The sequence below is a fragment of the Neolamprologus multifasciatus genome, chromosome 5 (genome assembly GCF_963576455.1).
Source record: "Neolamprologus multifasciatus chromosome 5, fNeoMul1.2, whole genome shotgun sequence".
NCBI classification, from domain to species: Eukaryota; Metazoa; Chordata; class Actinopteri; order Cichliformes; family Cichlidae; genus Neolamprologus; species Neolamprologus multifasciatus.
The window spans coordinates 23,100,992-23,121,713 of record NC_140443.1 but is presented as its reverse complement, the minus strand read 5'-3'; the positions used below and the strand labels follow the sequence as shown (position 1 = coordinate 23,121,713).

Below are 20,722 nucleotides of genomic sequence, written 5' to 3'. Positions count from 1 at the left end.
AGTGGGCGGAGCGAGGGCGGTGTTAAACACGGTTTGGTCCCTGCGGCTTTCCGTAGATCAGGGCCTGGGTGTAGCTCCCTGTAGCTGCGTAGGAAACAAGTACAAAACACCACTTCAGCCAGAGAGCCCGGAGGTGTCTCTTATATAAAGAAAAACGTAATATAGCGCGTACAACATGCACTCAGTCACGCTGGACAGCAGTGGTTCACCGAAGAAGCGCTCGTTTTCTCGGGGAATGAGCGAGGACGAGTCTCTGCGCAGTATTATTAAAGAGGTGAGAGGACAAAAATCACGGCGTCGTTAACGTCAGTGTCAAACGTCACAGTTTTTTTAAATAACCGAATAAGTTTGGTGTTTTTAATTTGTTCAACACTTAAAATAAACAGACGGCTAGGGTAAACGGAGCAGTCGTCAGGCCCGTCGCTTCACTTCACTTCCTCGGCGTTAGCGCTGTTAGCTGTTCGTTGTTTTGTTGTTGTGGCTCATGATGATGAGGTGATGATGATGATGATGGTGATGCTCAGACTCCGCCTGAGATGTGTTTTCGTCTTCTCATCAGACTGACAGCTCCTCCAGACGTGTGACAAGAAGCGACAGCAGAGCGAGCACCCTGAAGAGGAGGAGTGACAGCCAGGTAGTAGCTAGCATAAAAACTGACACTCGATGAGATGTTGTCTCAGTGTTACAGCATTGCATATGTGATGGACACGCAGTGCTACCTAATACCTCTGGGATGAGACGCTTGCATAGGCCGAGAGTCTAAAGGGTTGTACCTTGTGACTCAGAGTGGTGTCTAGTTATGGTCAGTCGTGCCAAAACGTGGATAGATGGATATCTACTTTGTAGATCCACAAGAAAAATGATTATGTTACAGCAGCAAGATGAAGAATAAAAATAGTGCAGCCTACAATATTTAACAAAGTTAAAGTGCTACAGGGGTCTAGTACAGATCTTATACTATGATAGAATGGAAAAACTTTCTCTGATAATATAACAAGTACAAGTAAATATGAAGACAGTTTAAAATAGTCAGAGCAGGACTGGCATACATATTATAGCATAATATGTATGCTATAAGCGCCTTGAGGCGACATTTGTTGTGATTTGGCACTATATAAATAAAATTGAATTGAATTGAATTGAATAAGTGCATGAAGGTATAATAGAAATATGTGTGGAATCACATGTCGGACAGGTGTGACCACCTGTCACAGAACTAGGAGTTATTATACAGCTTTATAGAGAACGATGGGAATGATTTCCTGAGTTGTTTATGGCAGTGAGAAGGAGCTCTGCTGGCTCAGAAGTGTGGAGCAGAGTGGGTATGATGAGTTGTCCATGACAGAGAGCAGTTTGATCACTGACCTACGGTCTCTAACTGACTCGAATGCCTCCAAATTCTGCCCAATGATGGGTCCAGGCTTGAGGATTAGTTTGTGGATCCTGCTGACATCTCTGGCACTGGATTTATAAAGTAAATTAAATTATTTTTTAAACAGCTGTTGCAGTTACATCTGTAAATATCTGGGTCTTTCTTTGTAGTTAGGAGAGAAATGTTTGAAATGAAAACCGTGTGACTGCCAGTAGTGACGGGAGCAGTAAAACCATGAAATGGTACTTTCCAAATTGCAGAAGATGGTTTGCTTATTTTTACTAGTTCAGTCAAACTTGTACTAAACAAGCTCGTCTATCTGAAAGCTCCAAAAGCATGTTGTACAGCATGAGTAACCCAGTTTTAAAAGATTATTATTAAAATAAAAAAGTCACAGGTTAACTAGATATTTTGTAAAAACCGAGATGGTTGTACTTCTACTCGGTAACTGACAGGGTAACTGACAGGGTGACTGCAAGGCTACGCATTCCCAGGACCCAGAAACTGAAGCAGCTACATTGAGTTGAGTTATGATTTTAAATTTGTTTGTGTATGTTTTTCTTAATGGGATCCTTTTGGTCAGGAGATCACAGTCTAATAACTCCCAACTAGAGCAGAGCTTTTGTCTGCGTCATCAATTATCTAAAAAGCCTATCAGTTATGGGAAAATGGCCACAACATTAAATGCGGAAACAGAAGTGCTTCTGTCAGAGATTTCTTCCTGTTAAAGAGGCATTTCCTTTCCTACTGCAGCCAAGAGCTTCCTAAAGGGAACATTTCTGTCTTCATTATGTAAGTTGTTGACCTGACTTTGTAAAGTGCCCCGAGATGACCGTGTTATGACTTGGCATGGAATGAATTGAAGGGAAAACGTTTACAATGCTTATTTTCCATTCAGTATTAAGTCATTTACATGTGTTTGACAGCAGCTGTCGGCATTAATTGATTTATAAATATAAGTAACAAACTCCTGTAAGAGATGTATGAATAAAGTGGACAAATAATCAAAGCTACCTTGTGTAAGATGCAGTAAAGTTTATTTTGAATAATATATATATATATACTTATAATAACTGAATTTGTATAACTTTAAATTTTAAGGTCATCGTTCGTGTTTGAGTTAAAGGGGACCAACAGGAGAGGATCCAGTATGCCTCATTTAAACTGCTTTGTGCTGATGTTAACTCAAAATACTCAAATGTTTTTTAATAAAATTATTTGTTTTCCTTTACTTTCAGCAATCTGAGCAGGACCTCTTCATGGGACTACCAGAAATGGTAACGATTTCTCACCATTATCCTCCTTATTGTTGCTATAAATATAATGATGTTTACTGCTATTGAAGGCTGTGCTCACAGTAATAAATCACAGCAGTGAAGCATATTCCTTTACATAGGGAGGCATTGTCACGCTACCACGGGAGGCCTCCCACAGATTGTTGCCTCTGAGAGCTCAACGAGCACTCCCACTGACTGGCATGCATACTCCTGAAGTTGCCTACACTGATCTGTTACCGTGTAACTTTGTGATATAGCTAGAGCTGCAGGCCAGCTATGAAGAGGCTGTGCAAGAGCTGCGTGGGCTGGAGGTCGAGCGAGAGGCTCTGTTGTTCCAGGTGGACGTCCTGCAGGACACGCTGGAGGGTGTAGAGGAGCTGCTGGCTGAAGCCCAGAGAGAAGCTGGACAGGCTAGTTTGGTAAGTCCAGGTCGAGCCAAAACACGAAGTAAAGTCTTAAAGTCTCTTAGAAATCCTTTTGTGTGTGTGTGTGTAAAGTTTGTTGTTTGTGATTACAACAGATTGTGACACTAACGAGCTGCTGCTGTCTCTTTGCATTTGTAGGAGTTGGAGCGAGAGAGGGAGGCCAAAAGGAAACTGGAGAGCATGGTGCACTCTTTGATGCAAGAAGTGGAAAGATTAAAAGAGGTAACGTGAGACCGTTTATGTAAGCTTGCAGAGGCTCCAAATTTGTTTATAAAGATGTAAAGGGAACCTATTACGCAACAGACTGTCAGGCGTGTGATCACTCGTCAACATGAATGATGGCGATGCTATGTCGTTGTTTTGTATTTTTTCTGGGTGTGTAACCCGGAGACACGGCAGGCCTGGGCATACAAGATTTTCTGTGTGTTGTGGTTTAGTTTTGTCCTTAAGGGTTTTAGCAACTGAGTCTTGTCTTTCTGGGAAAAAAGCCCTGAAAACAAAATGAAGAAGTTAGAAAAGTACAGAAGTACTTAAGTATCCAAGCCACATTTGTTGAGACTGGCACAATCACTTATTTCAATTACTGTTACTCATTTTCCACTCCTGAAACCTCCACGCCTCGTCCATTCTTGTGTTGTCCTTATAAAAACAATTTGTGGTGGTGCATAACACGTTTTGGAGTAATCTCTTCATTTTTCATGGTGAAAATAGTCTGATCACTTGACCTCTAGCCTTAATTATGCTGAGTGTCTAGTGTGAAGGACAATCAGGAGTCTGCTCAGGTTATTCTACTTTAAACCTGGACTTGATGGTAATGCTCTTCTTCAAGAGTCTGACTTCTTGCTTTTCTTATCTTCTCTGTTTAGATAGTGTTAGCTGAGTGGAGAGTAGGAATAAAAATTCTTAAGAATAGCTTTAAAATATACAATATTGTGCAAAAGTCTTGGGCCACTCCTCATTTATTTATATTTTGCTTCCAAGGCGACAGACATTTTTGATTTGTTTTTTGTTGTCGTCGTTGTTGTTGTTAAGCAGTTTAATACTTACCTATGACTCATTCAAGCTTAAAAAAGACACCTAACTCAAGGGATTAACCAGTGCTGTGACTACACATAACAGACAACAATTTTAGTTCATTTTTAAACATTTGTTCAGATTTATTTAGTTCAAATGTACAGAAAAAGCCAAAGATGACATCTTTTGGGGACATAAGACAATATTTTTGCACCAACAAGATGGTTCTCAAAGAGGCAAAAACAAAAGGCAGCCAAAATCCTATTTGTTTGTGTCTTATATACTTTATTTGTATGTTTACACATTTCAATAAATTACTGCACATATTTCCTGTTTTCCTTCCAAAAAGAGATGATTGATGGCTCAAGATCTTTAAAAAACACTGTAATTATATTTTCTATGAATGAGCACTGCATATGCTTTTCTTTGTTTACACCTTGCAGGAAGGGAATAACAAACTATCAGGTCCAGGTGAGATGGCTAAAGCAACAATGCAGGGACACAAAATAAGAAATGATGCCAACAAAGTCGAGAGTTCCTCTTCTCACAGCAGCAAAGATGGATTGGGAGCTGCAGTGCAAAGAGGACAGAGTGAGGGCACAGAGGAGAAGCAATGGAGAATGGTAAATAAGCCCATGTGTCACCAGCCTTCTCTTGCACTGGACAGCCTGGTCGCTGAGGATGGGGTCCACCAGAGACCTTATGAAAACGGGGCAGCAGATGGACAAGATCCCCTGCTGGACGAAAATGACTCGGACAGCATAAGTGCCTACAAGGATGCATTCGATGAGACTCCAGAGCAGGACAGGATCTTTCCAGGTGACGGAGACAGTTTGGAGCTGCCTCACGATGCAGAGAACACAAAGAGCCCGCCTAATAATGGAGATGCCCTCAACAGTGAGGTCGAAGGCACCAAAATCAATGAAAGCTGCATTTTGTCTTAAATTTATGTTTCATCTACTACTGAGTAAGGTCAGAGATAAAATAGTTCATAACTTGATAAAATCCAGCAGCATTTTGATTTGAAGTTAGATATTTCTGTTCTTACAAAAATCAGTTGAGATTAGATGTTGCTAGTCAATAGTTTGACATTTTATGAGAAAATGATTATTAGAATAACTGTGGAAATAATTGGCAGCTTAATCTATGATGAAAAGTTGAAAAACATTGTAGTAGAAGTTACATTTTTAAAAATTGTGCTGAACGATCTCAGGTTTACAAATTTCGCTGACTACTTTATGTTATTTGCCAATCATTTAATTCAAGTCTGTCGTAAGTGTTTGGGGTTTTGTTTTGTTTTTTGTTTTTTTTATGCACGTTGCAAAAACATGGAACATACTCCATGTTGCTTTGACTGTTTACCTTTTTGATTTTAAGAAGGATATTTTCTACACAAGAAGCAGTCAAGACAAAAGTCACGATTTATCTGTCTCGGTAAGAATCTCCACAGCAGCTGGTTTAGCTTCAACCAGAAGAAGACATTACAAACACAGCGAAGTTATTGTTAACTTAAATTTGATCATAAGGATTTTGATCGGGCTGTGTTGCTGGTTTCTCTCATGTTTTTCTTGGACTTGGAAGTCTGGTGATTTCAAATAGGCAGTTCATTTATTCAAAGCCTCAAAGTCTTAAAATTTTTATGTGTTTTTATTAAAAAAAATAGACAGAAAATGGATTTGGCTGCATTTTTAAAGTTCTTATATTGTGACATTTATTTGTCAGATTGCATTAAAGCCAACATTCCCTTTTTTAACCAAATGTGTCAGCCAGACCTGACGAGCTGACCACTGCAGGCTGGATTTTTTTTGTCTGCCTGCAAGGACATGCTGCATGTTTGCACATTCGCAGTGGAACTTGATGAACTTTGCCTCTTCAGATGTCTTTCATTGCTGTAAAACACTTTGTATGTAACATTTTTAATGCCTTTTTACTTTTTTTTTTAAAAATTGTGCCAGAATCAAAAGTAGACTCCTCACTTCATCTATGAGCCGTAGCCTGCACGAGCACCTATGAATGTATACTGATTTCCAAAATGCACACAAGTTTGTGTCATTTATGAGTGTGTTTGCATGCAATACTATCAACTACATGTAATGAATAATATGTCTTATTTGCTGTTACAAATACCTTTTTAAAAGGGATTTTCAGTGTCAGTTTACTTTATAGACCATGTATCATTCTTTTATTCCCCAGTTTACAAAGTCGATTTAACAAAGTTGACAAATAATTGAAGTTTTGAACATATCAGGCTGGACTTTAATGATTAAAAAAGCATATATTGATAAATGGATCTCTTGTAGAAGACAGAAGCAGAACAATAAATCTGCAAGGGTTATGTTGAAGTTGCTGCATTTAGCTGTGTATCATTTTTGGTTTTAATACAGGTTGTTGACTTTGTACTCTGAAGTACTTTTTTGCTAGTTCTTTATAACCTGTAGCATCGACTGTCAAATGTATGTAAGCTTAGGAGGTTTCTGTTATTTTAGTGCTGTGTGGTGATACTGTGGTCAGTTCTTGAGCAGTCAGGTGATGGCAAATGAATTATAACACCAACATCCATAGGTGCTGGACAGTTCATTTTCAAGTTTTCCCGGTGATACAAAAAGAAAAAAGAAAAGGAAATGACCTTTGACATGTTGCTGTGCAGCCAAATTGGGTTTTTTTTCTTTGATTTCATACAAAAGTACTGAAAATACATTGTTTTATGTATCATGCCTTTTTTCTGTTTGTAATATTTTCAGCTCTGTCATTGGCTTTGAAATAGATGTTCAGATTTAAATGTTAATGCCATACATTTATAACATAATAAAACGAGTGAGCAATGCTTTGTGCCATTTCTGTTAACTTGCATTTAAAATATGGAGAAAGTGAATAAAAACAAATAATGACTTAATAAGCAGCTTGACATTCAAGCCTAATTATCAAGGAACTCATCAAGGCTCATCTTTCAAATCTGTGATGATCAGTTAAGCACCTCATTTTTAGGAGACTCATCACCGATCGTATAACTGATTGTATATTAAGTACACTAAAGGTAAAGGTCGCCTTTCTGGGAATCACATAAGATAACAATTTACAAATGAAAGCAGAAATGGATAGATTTTTGTTTTCTTCACTTATTTTGAGCACATCGTGTTCCATCGTTATTTGCACAAAAGATGGAAAAATCAGGTAATCTTTACTTTCATATTATGAGTAACTTCGAAGTAAGTGACACAAAGGTTTGTTGCTGTTCCGGGTGCAACTAAGTAAATCATTTTAATTACTTTCTTCTTTATAAATAGTTTTCAGTTTAATTCTAAACCTATTAATCCTATTGGCCATTATGGGGATAAAAGAAAATGCACCATCTTCCATCTCTTAAGATTTTGCGTATTGGGACACAATAAAAAAAAATCAATCTAGAACATCAATCAAACTTCAATGAACTGAAGCAATGCTGTAAGGAAGATCAGGCCAAAATTCCTCCACAACAAGGAAAGTTATACAGAGTCATAGAGAAAATGATTATCATTGCTGCTGAAAGTGTTTCTACAAGCTATTGAAACATGAACTTACTTTTTCACATTCTTATGTTTTATTAATTGAATAAATAACAGTGCAGTGTTGTTTATCTGAGGTTTTATTTAAATCATTATTTGAACCTGGTAAGAATCACATTTGTTAAAAAATGACATCCTGATAAATATCGTAATATAAGACGTGTGAGTTAACTGTTGCCTCCTACGGGATTCGACTGCACAAACATGCAGAGGGGAACAGCCATTGTGGTTCATAGTTCAGTTAGGTTCATTGATTTTGACACAAGAGTTCCTAAATAGTGCTAACTCCATAAAGGCAGCACAGATTACAAAAATAAAGTTTTGAAAAAAAAAAAGTAATTTGACTAAAATGTACAGAATGGACTCATGATTATAAATTTCATCTGCAAGTAAGTGAAAAAACATGAAAAGCAAGAAAGATCATACAAAGAGACCCCAACAGCTGGCTTCTATCAGTAACTACTTATTTCAAATACTGAAAAAAATCTCAAAACATCCCTTTTTCTTTCTTCATTTTCAGCTGTTTCCACTGCGGCAAGCTCACAAACTCATCTTTGGTCATTTCAAAGACGGTGGTGAAGTCAGAGTCAGAGAGGTATTTCTGCAAATGAGGTGACAAAGTTTAGTGAGTGATGGCACATGTGTTATTTTTTGAGCTGCAGAGTTTTACTGGTGATGGTTGTAATCATCACTAAATAATGAATAAGCAGATACACGTACAAATCTTGAACGTAAATGTGGAATTTATGGGAAATGGAAACGTTGGGAACGCGCGTACATACCTCTTTCTGTTTCGGGTCAACACCTTCTGGCAGCTCGTTGGCAAGCTTGTTTCTCAAATCGTCAGGTGGGAAAGATTGAAAACTTTTCACACTGTTCCCACCGTTCTGCTCCTAGAAAATCACATTAAAATAACATTTTAGTTTATATTGTATTATTAATCTCAATCTTTGAGTATAGAAATCACAGTACTTTATTAATGCAGGTTCTGGCCCTTATTCTTTACTCCTGTCTCTGAATTATATTAATCACACGTATATTTAAGGCAAAGCCAATAATCACCATGTCGAAACTATCTTCGTGGTTTAGTGTCCTGGTTTCCCGTGTACTTAGAGTATAGTGATGAATTGATTGTCACAACAACTGTTGCCTGAAGGTGCTTTATATTGTGATGACTTTCATGGTTTTGATTGTGTTTTCTTTGTGCTTGGTTTCAGTTGGATTTCTGTTTGTTTTGTAAACAGTCCCTAATCAGTTTATTTCCTTACCTTCATTGTGAACTTTTGTTTGGCCTTTAAGATTCATATTCTTTATTTTGTATTTTGGTTTCTGATCATGTTTAGAGCATTTATATTTATTTACTTGTTTTAGTTTGTCCCTGCCTCCTCAGTGTCCTTTTGCATATTGTTGTCAAGTCTTCTCCAGAATAGCTCTTGTTTTGTTTTGTGAGTCATTTCGCTCTTGTGCTTTGTCCTTATTTTTATTTTGTCTCACTGTCCTTGATTAGTTTCACCTGAGTCTTGTTGCTCTTATGTTTCCACTTTCGCTGATCTCTGGTGCCCATTTAAAGCTCCAGTTTGCTTGTTCTATTTATTGTGTTGTCCACTTAGTTGTGTGTCTGTGGCAGTACACGCCCAGTGCTCCCAGTTACTTACCTGGCTTTGCTCTTTGTGTTTGGATTCTTGGATTTTGATTCATCAGCAATAAATATTTTGAACTTTTGCCTTCTGTTTCCTACACTTGAGGGTCTAATATAGCTACACTCCACACTGCAGATTATGATATGAAGGTCTATAAATGTTAAATCTTTTAAATCCAATAATTCATGAGCTAAAACTTCATGCTAACATAGAACTTTGTTGCAAGTTTTAACCTAAACAGAGTTGGAGAAATGAATAAAAATTTACATACTGCAACAGTAACATTAACAGGTGATGCTGTATCTCCAAACTCCTTCTTCAGCTCCTCATAGCTCTTTCCTGACTGAAAGAGAGAAATATTTGTAAGATTATTTTAATTATAAATGGAAATCCACATTTCAGCTCAAAAGCATAACACTGACACTCCATTTGGTGGGATCCCAGGCTGTAAACCACCCAGTGAAGGTGGGTGGCTCGAAGCCTTGCTTGATCAAGACAATGGGGGTGTGTGGATCTCTGTCACCCGGGTGGGTCTGCAGATACTCTTGGCTGGTTGTCAGTGCCTCTTTGCGCTCCTCCTCATTTGCGTCTTTACCGACCCAGATAAACACCTGAGAGAAAAAAGGAGAAAAAGCAGGATGTGATTAAAGTGGTGGAGTTTATTTATTTCATTGTTATGTTCATATTAATAACCTGGCAAAAATCCTACCTGGTCCCATGTGTCCAGTAGCATGACATCATCCTCGCTGAGGTCATCCTGTATGAAGTGAGTCACCTCAGTCACAATGAAACGCCCTGTCTTATTGGAGCATTCAAACAGGCGTGGCTTATGGTCCAAAACTACCTGCTGCAATCTGCGGATGGCACATAACCAAGTGAAAGCAAACATATAGAAAAGTCACACTTGAAGCTGTTGGTTCACCTGTTCATACTATCCTCACCTCTTGTCACTTGCATAGGGAGCTTTCCCCCCAAGCAGTTCCCAGAATTCAATGGGCTCCTGACCCTCTGCAATAATCTCTTCAGAGCCTCGTGGTGAGTTCTGGCTGATTGCTGAGCTGACCTCTTTCGCCATGGCTCTCTCATCTCCACTTGATCCCTGGTTTACAAAAAGATGCCACCCCCGACCCCAGAGCTCATCAATAGGCCTATATTTTGCTAAAAATGTTCATTTTATTTGGTTTAATCTGGTTTTTAGAAAACGAGGGAAATCTTGTGACATGTTTGTTATTCTTATGAAGGAAAGTCATGAGTGCTGAGTCAGCAGCTGGTAGAGATGAACTGTTTGACTCAGCAAAACCACAGCAAAGGCAGATGCTCACCGACAGACAGACTGAAAAGCCAATGAGTCCTAGTACTTTGATATATATACTATATGCTCAAAAAAATACAGTGGGGCAAAAAAGTATTTAGTCAGCCACCGATTGTGCAAGTTCCCCCACTTAAAATGATGACAGAGGTCAGTAATTTGCACCAGAGGTACACTTCAACTGTGAGAGACAGAATGTGAAAAAAAAAAAAAAATCCATGAATTCACATGGTAGGATTTGTAAAGAATTTATTCGTAAATCAGGGTGGAAAATAAGTATTTGGTCAATAACAAAAATACAACTCAATACTTTGTAACATAACCTTTGTTGGCAATAACAGAGGTCAAACGTTTACTATAGGTCTTTACCAGGTTTGCACACACAGTAGCTGGTATTTTGGCCCATTCCTCCATGCAGATCTTCTCAAGAGCAGTGATGTTTTGGGGCTGTCGCCGAGCAACACGGACTTTCAACTCCCGCCACAGATTTTCTATGGGGTTGAGGTCTGGAGACTGGCTAGGCCACTCCAGGACTTTCAAATGCTTCTTACGGAGCCACTCCTTTGTTGCCCGGGCGGTGTGTTTTGGATCATTGTCATGTTGGAAGACCCAGCCTCGTTTCATCTTCAAAGTTCTCACTGATGGAAGGAGGTTTTGGCTCAAAATCTCACGATACTTGGCCCCATTCATTCTGTCCTTAACACGGATCAGTCGTCCTGTCCCCTTGGCAGAAAAACAGCCCCATAGCATGATGTTTTCACCCCCATGCTTCACAGTAGGTATGGTGTTCTTGGGATGCAACTCAGTATTCTTCTTCCTCCAAACACGACGAGTTGAGTTTATACCAAAAAGTTCTACTTTGGTTTCATCTGACCACATGACATTCTCCCAATCCTCTGCTGTATCATCCATGTGCTCTCTGGCAAACTTCAGACGGGCCTGGACATGCACTGGCTTCAGCAGCGGAACACGTCTGGCACTGCGGGATTTGATTCCCTGCCGTTGTAGTGTGTTACTGATGGTGACCTTTGTTACTTTGGTCCCAGCTCTCTGCAGGTCATTCACCAGGTCCCCCCGTGTGGTTCTGGGATCTTTGCTCACCGTTCTCATGATCATTTTGACCCCACGGGATGAGATCTTGCGTGGAGCCCCAGATCGAGGGAGATTATCAGTGGTCTTGTATGTCTTCCATTTTCTGATGATTGCTCCCACAGTTGATTTTTTCACACCAAGCTGCTTGCCTATTGTAGATTCACTCTTCCCAGTCTGGTGCAGGTCTACAATTCTTTTCCTGGTGTCCTTCGAAAGCTCTTTGGTCTTGGCCATGGCGGAGTTTGGAGTCTGACTGGTTGAGGCTGTGGACAGGTGTCTTTTATACAGATGATGAGGTCAAACAGGTGCCATTCATACAGGTAACGAGTGGGGGACAGAAAAGCTTCTTACAGAAGACGTTACAGGTCTGTGAGAGCCAGGGATTTTCCTTGTTTGAGGTGACCAAATACTTATTTTCCACCCTGATTTACGAATAAATTCTTTACAAATCCTACCATGTGAATTCATGGATTTTTTTTTCACATTCTGTCTCTCACAGTTGAAGTGTACCTCTGGTGCAAATTACTGACCTCTGTCATCATTTTAAGTGGGGGAACTTGCACAATCGGTGGCTGACTAAATACTTTTTTGCCCCACTGTACATCCAACCAGTTATATTCATTCATGGTTATTGACCATCAATTTGTTTCCTTAACAGCCTCCACTTTTCTAATGAGAAGCCACAAGAGTATTAGCTATGATAAGCCCTGATGAGAGATGCTAAGGTCTGACTTTCGGTTCCACCCAAAAAGTGCAGAGGCCTGTCTGGGCATGCTGAGTTAGTCAGCTCCAAACTGTGAGAAACAAATTCTTTACAGTCCTTACAGCACACTTATATTAAAATCTTAATAAAAACCAAAAATTACTATCTGTACATTACTTTATTCTTTTTTTGGAGGAAGGACATCCACCATTAAACTCTTCTAAATCAAACGTGGAGCTACCACTGTTGCAACCCCTTCAGACAAGGGAGCGGCTGGTTTTACTGTTTCTAATTAATTCAGAGAAAATTTACATGCTTGTTATTCTTACTAAACTTAGGGTACCTAAAACCTTAAATACTGTTCATTCAGGTGCCTTTAAAAATCAGTTTGATAAGAATATTTTACTCATTAGCCCTTAAAGCTTCATCGTAAAGCCACATCGTTGAATACTGCAAGAACCCATCATCTGTTCCTATTTTCTATGTAAAGGTGATAGACAGAAGGGGATTTTTATTAGTTTCTTTTCGGCAAAGGGACCTCACCTATGCACCCAAAACTCAGACTTTCAAAATGACTATTCTCTTAATTTAGAAAAATGTTTTTTTTTTTAAATACCGTGTGAAATGTGGCTCACCCCTCACTGTGAAGAAAGAAATCTCCCCAAATAGCTAGACATTTCTCTCCAGATATCTTTCATTATGAATTATATTACATTAAAGAAGTAAGAGACAAAACTGCTCTAAAGGGACTGTCAGTTTCTCTGTCTAAAATAAAGTTGTATCTTTTACCTTTCCGCACCAGAGATACATTCCTGTTTGGCTCTTGAGCAAAAACACATCACCGGAATTTAGAGAGGTGGCCAGGGCTGGGACCTCGATGGTTTTTGTGTTAAACTGGTCAGTCCCGTGAACCTGGAACAATCTCACTGGAGGCTCAGGTTCTGAAGATCCTTTTCTAGATGTGCCGCCCTAAAGGGAAGAACAAAAATATCCTGTACAGAGTAGCACTTTGTAATAGGGCAAGCCACAAATGGTGTGATTCCCATAGAATTTAATAGCATTTCAATGTATGTCATCTATAATCACAATGTAGATTAACAATTAACAATTTAACATCAAGTTGGTAAAAGTTCAACTTTTTACAGATAAAAAAGGAAAGGAGACATTATACTGTCATTTTCCATAACTATATCTAATGCATAACTAATTTGAAGCGAAAACTGTGCAAATGAAAAAGCATATATATATATATGCTTTTTCATTTTTCATATATATATATATATATATATATATATATATATATATATATATATATATATATATATATATATATATATATATATATATATATATATATATATCTATATATATATATCATATTCAATAATTTATTGTTGATTCTCTTGTGTCCAAGTCTGGGTCCGCATGTCATTTTGCAGTAATTTTAACTGGAAATAAAAAATATGAATTAAGATTTGGCTCCATCAGTATAAAAGATCACATGGACCTATGCTTGTTTTTTTCTTATAAGTAGAAAAGGGAGAACAATTATTAGCACATTTTTATATGCAATGTAAGGGCATGTCCTTTCATATTTTATATGTAATATACAAGGACAGTTGAATTGTGAAACATATTGATGCACACCAGAGTAAATGTACAATAAAAAAAATAAAACGCTCAAGTAAGACACCAGTAATTTAAATTACTTGCAGTATAATTTGTGTCTCTTTTCATTAAACAGTAACGTTGTAAAAACTGAATGAATCTCTTCTTATTCTAGAGTATCTAACAGTGAGGATTTATAGGTAAATATAATTTCATTGTAATGCATTGAAATTCCACTTAGTTTTAGGGAAATTCTACCTACCATATCACGTATCATAAAGTGTTACCCTGTACTGTTACAAAACCAGAAGTGGGCTGTTTATGTTTCAAATGAAATAAGGGTAAGTTGAGAGAAGAGTCTTACTTCAAAGATAACCAGTTTTCCTTTGAAAATTGCCATGAAGTGTCTCGGCTCCCTGCCCATAGTTACTCTCACTTGAACGGGCTCTCCGTTGTACTTTTGATCTAAGCTCACAGCCTGGAAAGCCGAGGCAGCCAGCTCGTCCTGTGTCGCATGACGCCCCTGAAATTTCAAGTGACACAGTAGTGTAATCTCATATGGTACAGTGACACATACAAAGTTTAGGTGTGTGATTGTGAATTGCTTTAACTGTGACCTCACCTGCCACATATAGAGCAGGTAGCACTTCTTGTTGTTAACCAAGTAAGTGTAGAGGATCAGGTAGCAGTCTCCTCCATAGAAGTATCCATACCACTGGGGGTCCACAGGGGCTAGCTCCAGATTTTCAATTCTCCACACCTGGGCAGGTCAAAAGTAAATTAACATGGAATATCTGCACTTTCTCTGTGAAATCACCAACATGAATGTTTCATTTGAAGAGCTGAAAGCTTCAAACAGACCAGAGAGCAGCATCAGCAGTACTTGATTTTCTCCTGATATGAAGTTTTAAAATCTGTAAGTATGTTAGCGACCCCGTGAGGCTACACCGGTAATTACACCATAAGGAGGGGAAAATAGGTGGTTGAAGGACAGAAAGCAGTCTTTCCTGTTCTTTAATTCTGATTAAACAAATAAACAAATAATAACTGAACTCTGTGTGGTTTGAAGAGGCCCACAGGTTTGAGACTGATTACAGCATAATCACGTCATCATTGCTGGTTTTACAAAGTAGGCTGTCACACAGAATGGGGACTTTTAGATACTTAGCATGAGATCTTTACAATCGCCAAACAAATATATTTTGTTTATTTATTTTTGGTGATATATCTGTGAAACCATGTTCAAATGACACCATGAGATTATTGCTAGGTTTTTGATGACTGATTGTTACATTTGATGGACTGTTTATGATGTGGGAGGAGTTTTTGATGCAGAGGACTGTTTGATGCAACTGCTGCAATTGTTTACTGATAAAAAAGTTAAATATAGAGTTAATTTATTCCTATACCTCTACTTGACCTGTGCCATCGTCCACCATCCTCTCTTGTGCAGCAACCTCTGGCTGGGCGTGCATCAATGAAGCATCAAATTTCTCCTGTGTGACATGAGCTAAAGAAAATATGATAAAGCAATATTATAAAGATACTGTGATCAGAAGTAACTTGTATGTAGGTTTGTTTTCTTTTAAAATCTGAAGACTTCTTTGTTATATGTGTGTGTGTGTTTCTTTCCCCTCCTCAGAATTCACAGCTACACATACCGATCCTTCCTTTTGTGTTCACTTTTCCCAGACCTTGAGTCTGGTCTTTCACAGTCCACCTCTGGAACAGCTGCTTGAAGAGAGTTGACTCTGCCCCATCATTCACTGTCTCCACATTTGTAGTGATCGGGTAGTTTTTCGCTTTAATGAAGTCCTACGACGGCAATTCAATTACAACAGAGGAAATAAATATGACACCTTTCATCAGTTAAGTAAAAGCTCTTAACCGTTCCTCTCACCAAAGCTCTGGTCATAGCGGCCTGTCTTTCTTCTTTGTTTGCTTTCTTCCCCTTCCACACAAAGATCTTTACCCCTCCCTGGTCCAGGATGTAGGAGTCCTTAAATAATAAGATTATTTGTAGTAATTTTACAAAACTAAGTCATTATATTTTAGTAAATATGGAGTTTTAGCTCTAGCTCATTGTTGTGGTTGAATATTAATGTGTATATTTGTTTTTTGTTTAACGGCTCACATCATGGTTAAGAAGATCCTGAACTAGTGGTCTCGTAGCAACTTCTGTGACCCTCATCTGGCCGTCTGCATCTGAGACCCTGAAATGAAAGTCGTTAGCAAATAAAATAGTGCAAAATTGAATCTTAACATAGATATGGTATCAGTTGTCGGTGAGCTTCTGACTGGTAAAGTGTGAGTTGTCCCTTCTGTTCTTGGTCAACTGCTTCATCAGGAGGTCCGTCCTTCAGCGCTACGGTTCTTTCTCCAAGCGTCTCTGTCATGAGCTCCATGGCCTGAGGAGAACTGCTCTCAGCTTCACCCTCCACCACTCTGATCTCTGCCCGACCTCCTCTCTCTCTGTCTCGGATGTCTTGAGCTAGCAACATGCCCTGGGAAACAGCAAAGTACAAGCTGTCGCAGTGTCCAAGAGTTGGGAAGCTGGAATATAATTTGGTCAATTCCTCAGATAAACCTTGTTTTAAACATCCTATTAAACATGTAAAAACATGTGAGTTGGTGTTGTGAGCACTGCAGAAACAGACATCCTGGCAGAAATAAACTCTTAAACTGTTTGTGTGTGCTTCTTAGATCAGAATCCCCTTTTTCTTTATTCCTTGGTGTGTGTTGGCCTTAAAATAAGTCATATTCGAATTAACATTATGTACCTGTACTTCACTTCCAGCCTTGTACGTTGTCTTTTTTTTAACTGTGTTTTTAATGCGCACCTGTATTTCTCCACTTTTAAATCAGCGTTATCATGCCACGTTTGCTTGTCCGAACATGTGAGCTTACTATTTAATAAATATGACTGAATCACCTACAGAATAAAATTACAATATGCAAATATTCACTAGATAAAGGCTCTTTATGATTTAAAAGTTTGAGTCACTTTTGCAATGATATTATCTGTATCTTAGTTTCTTCCTGTAGAGCATTTAACCCTCTGCAGGAAGAAGGAAATGAGCTTTAACTGTGCACACCCACAACTCTTCATGGCAGATTTCATAATGATACTTAACTGGCAAAATAAGTAAAAGTATTAAATATTACATACATAAAGCACCGAGTATAGAGGTTTTAGGTGCTCAGGAGGAACAATCTGGAGGAGAGGCTGCTGGTGACATTCTATAGAGCCACCATAGAGAGCATCCTAACGTACGGCATAACAACGTGGTATGCAGGGTGCTCAGTTGCAGACAGGAAAGGACTGCAGAGGGTCATCAACACAGCCCAGAAGATCACTGGCTGCTCTCTGCCCAGTCTGGAGACCATTGCGAACTCCCGATACCTCAGCAGAGCTGGCAATATCATTAAGGACTACTCTCACCCCAGTAATCAACTGTTTGAACTATTACCGTCAGGCCGACGGTACAGGTCACATAAAACCAGGACAAACAGATTCAGGGATAGCTTCTTTCCCAGAGCTATCACCGTAGTAAATGAGCACAAAACAATTAAACCTGCTTAACCATACTTGCCATTGTCACTATACTATGCTGCTATTCATACTATCATTATATTATGCTGCTATCCTGTATATATTGTACTTATTTATTGTCTGAGCACTACAGTTGTTTTATTGTACTTTTTATATTTTACATTTATATTTATTTTGCTTTTTGCACCAAGGGAGTGGCACTCCAATTTCGTTGTACTTTGTACAATGACAATAAAGGCTATTCTATTCTATTCTATTCTATTCTATTCTATTCTATTCTATTCTTTAATATGAGTAAGTTAGATTAACTGAACCTGTAACTACACGATACCGGTACAGTTAAGGTGAGGCTAAAGGTTACTCATCACAAGCCCTTTTAGCACATGCTTTTCTTATTTCTTCTTAAATGTATATTACAGTATGAGTATCCCATCCAACAGCACTGTTACACTTAAAAAATAAAATCTTACTTTGAGCCTTTCCTGTCTGTTACTCTTTTGTCCGTTCCACTGAATGATGTTCTTGCCCAAGTCCAGCAAAAACACATCTGAAAGGTTAAAACTCTTCCAGCTCATCTCCACCTGAAAGAATAAAGCATAAAGCAATCTTTCTGTAAGATATAATCTGTCCAGTAATGTTATATAACTGCTTTGAAGTATGGCTCACCTCCTTGGCAATCACCCTTTTCTTTCCTTTCACATGGAGCAGTCTCTTCACATCATATGTGTTGGTTTCAGTGTGTCTCATGCCTGATGCAACACCGCCTTTCTTGTAGCTAAAAATATTGGCATGATAATTGTTGTTGTTTCTTTTACTTTATATTAATAACTACTGTGCTGGCATTCACTCACATTATTCCTTGTTTGAAGTAGCCCTTGAAAGTGTCAGATTCGTGGTCCTGGACCTCTCGGTACTGAACCGGGGAAGAGCCCAAAAATTCATCGAGCTGTACGGTGTAAATAGCAGCAGAACCCTGCTCATCCTGAGTGGACTGTGAGCCGATCCAGTAGTGGATATTATAAGACAGAGAGTTGCCCACCTTCTGGGTCTGGAGAAGTGCATAATTGTGTCAAGACTGTAGTGTATAGCAGGAATCAGAGTATTTAGTTACCACTGACTACTCAAAGAACAAAACTAAATGGAAAAGTGTTGAAAACCAACAGCAGAATTAACTACATAATATGCAGTCCTTGAATCTAACAGTGTAATAGTGCATCAGTGGCCATCACAGACTTACAAACAGAAGCACATAGCAGTCGCCTTCAAAAAAGCTTCCGTAAGATTTCTCAGGAACTTGAATCAGCTCCATTTTCTGTTGCACAACAACAAAAACATAGTGTCTTTATTTTCATGTTCACCAAACACATCTATACATCAGATTTAACAACTACTTCAATCATCACTGCCAGGACAAACAGCTGAATTTGATTTTTTTTTTTTTTAAACAGCTACAATATTATAATTGTCAATATTGCAGCAATTAAAATTACCTCAATTCTCCAGATTATAATCCCAGGGCTGCGGGTTACTGCTCGAAATGTTTGGTCCATGTTGCCTGGATGCACTCAGTTTCAGTGGCACTTTGGAAGCTTAGTTTTCCTTTTCTGGAAGAGTAAACTGATATTTTAGTGCACTGAAGATAATTTCCTTCTTTACAAACTTATTTACAAACTACAAACCAATTCAAAATCATGTGAAATACTGTTTAAATCTCATAATGCAAGAATTATCCAGCCATACATACCCTGTATCCTTGTATGTAGAGGTTCCTCTAAGCTTATATGATCTTCCAACAGCTGATTTTCCGACTGATAGCCAGAGACCCTCAGTTCTCATCCTGATAGTACTCCGAAAACATTTGCATCACTTTGCATGTTTCAGGAGCTTACAGAGCATTCTGCCCAATCATTGAGGAAGAAGCGAAATCCTGTAGGCAAATGTGCTGAGAAAAAATGAAAAAAAGGATTGGCTCATATTCAAATAGACACACAGTAACTCTGACCAACACGTCTATTAGTTTCCCGGCCCACTCGGCCCAAGACTACCACATTAGCACCATATATGGATACCTATGAGTACATAAACTGTGTGTTAGTAAAACACGCGATAATGAGCTTACAGGAGGATGGAAAAGTATGATATTCTGTAACTGTGCAGCGGACAGAATAATATTGTAGTACTACAAATTGTGTTGTAGTATCTGATGATATGTTACTGCTAATTACTGCTACTGGTAATAATAATAATTAGCTTTCTATATCATATCATTATATAATAATGTATAGTTTCTATCTTGTACAAAAATACTGTAGAATAACATTACAAATGAATAATAAATATATACAGTGCATCTGATAAAACAGTGCAGCTGATAAAAACAAGTTTTAACTTTTAATAGCAGATTTATGACAATTTTATTCACAGTGATGAGTTCATTAACACTGGGATGACGTCAGTGGGGAAACTTGGATCACACGGTGCAACAAAGAAGTTTGACAAAACTTCAGATTGTAAAGGACTTGCTGTAGTTGCTCATAACCTTAACATCAATTATTTATTTATATTATTAGCAGTAATAGCTACAATAGGAATTGGCTCTATGGTGTAACTTAAATACTCACAAATAAATATGATTATTGTAACTTTATTTTCTATGCTTTGTTTCAGGAGGTGATGACTGCTGTTTGGTACTGTGGACCCATCCTCCTGAGTGAGTCGGGACCTGCCAACATCAGGACTTTTTCTTTTAACTAAACTGTCCTCTGAGAGTCTGACGGTGTTCAGAGAATTAAATATTTAAATATTTAAGAGACTGCATGCCGCCATCCGAAATCCATCCTTCCTCGGTGCTAATGCTGTACACGTTATTCAGCAGCACCACATTTAGTCTGCTTGATCTACATTGTTTCCAAAAGACAGAATATAATACATGTCATGTGCTGAAATCATGCCATGGGCATTACATTTGAATGTGAGAGTGTGCCAGTATAGACACACCTACCATTGCTGGCTCATGTAAAGTGGTTTTTATTTGTGGGATACCAGCAGCTGAACAGTTCTGTAGAAGCAGGAGTGGCTCATTATAAGTCACTTTTTTCACTTTAGTGATTTTTTCACTTTCCTTCATGTCATTAATGGTAGAAGATACCCACCAGATTTAGGCTCTGATCACATAACAGGGACAGAA

At 38.4% G+C, this 20,722-nt stretch overlaps 2 protein-coding genes across 2 annotated transcripts; one reads left to right on the top strand and one right to left on the bottom strand.

Moving 5' to 3' along the window:
* The first annotated feature begins 52 nt into the window (after positions 1-52).
* LOC146518688 (uncharacterized) lies at positions 53-6,911 on the top strand. Its single transcript, XM_085159610.1, has 6 exons — positions 53-274; positions 560-634; positions 2,611-2,649; positions 2,907-3,068; positions 3,213-3,296; positions 4,532-6,911. Exons 1-6 carry the CDS (start codon positions 176-178, stop codon positions 5,030-5,032), a joined length of 960 nt encoding a protein of 319 aa, XP_085015736.1. The 5' UTR covers positions 53-175; the 3' UTR covers positions 5,033-6,911.
* avil (advillin) lies at positions 6,015-19,592 on the bottom strand. Its single transcript, XM_085159604.1, has 20 exons — positions 19,280-19,592; positions 19,026-19,139; positions 18,773-18,847; positions 18,387-18,583; positions 18,202-18,310; positions 18,006-18,116; positions 16,281-16,486; positions 16,117-16,195; positions 15,883-15,981; positions 15,644-15,797; positions 15,392-15,492; positions 14,605-14,742; positions 14,347-14,505; positions 13,164-13,343; positions 10,212-10,369; positions 9,980-10,124; positions 9,693-9,881; positions 9,542-9,613; positions 8,413-8,523; positions 6,015-8,231 (listed from the first exon to the last, which is right to left on the bottom strand). Exons 2-20 carry the CDS (start codon positions 19,083-19,085, stop codon positions 8,118-8,120), a joined length of 2,457 nt encoding a protein of 818 aa, XP_085015730.1. The 5' UTR covers positions 19,086-19,139; positions 19,280-19,592; the 3' UTR covers positions 6,015-8,117.
* Between the last annotated feature and the right edge of the window lie 1,130 nt (positions 19,593-20,722).

Coding starts and splice junctions, on each gene's coding strand:
- LOC146518688 (XM_085159610.1), top strand. CDS start 176: ATGCACTCAGTCACGCTGGACAGCAGTGGTTCACCGAAGAAGCGCTCG. Junction 275..559: donor TGCGCAGTATTATTAAAGAG/GTGAGAGGACAA, acceptor TCTTCTCATCAG/ACTGACAGCTCCTCCAGACG. Junction 3,297..4,531: donor AAGTGGAAAGATTAAAAGAG/GTAACGTGAGAC, acceptor TACACCTTGCAG/GAAGGGAATAACAAACTATC.
- avil (XM_085159604.1), bottom strand. CDS start 19,085: ATGGACCAAACATTTCGAGCAGTAACCCGCAGCCCTGGGATTATAATC. Junction 16,487..18,005: donor ACAGACAGGAAAGGCTCAAA/GTAAGATTTTAT, acceptor GCTGTTTCCCAG/GGCATGTTGCTAGCTCAAGA. Junction 14,743..15,391: donor ATGGCACAGGTCAAGTAGAG/GTATAGGAATAA, acceptor TGACCTGCCCAG/GTGTGGAGAATTGAAAATCT.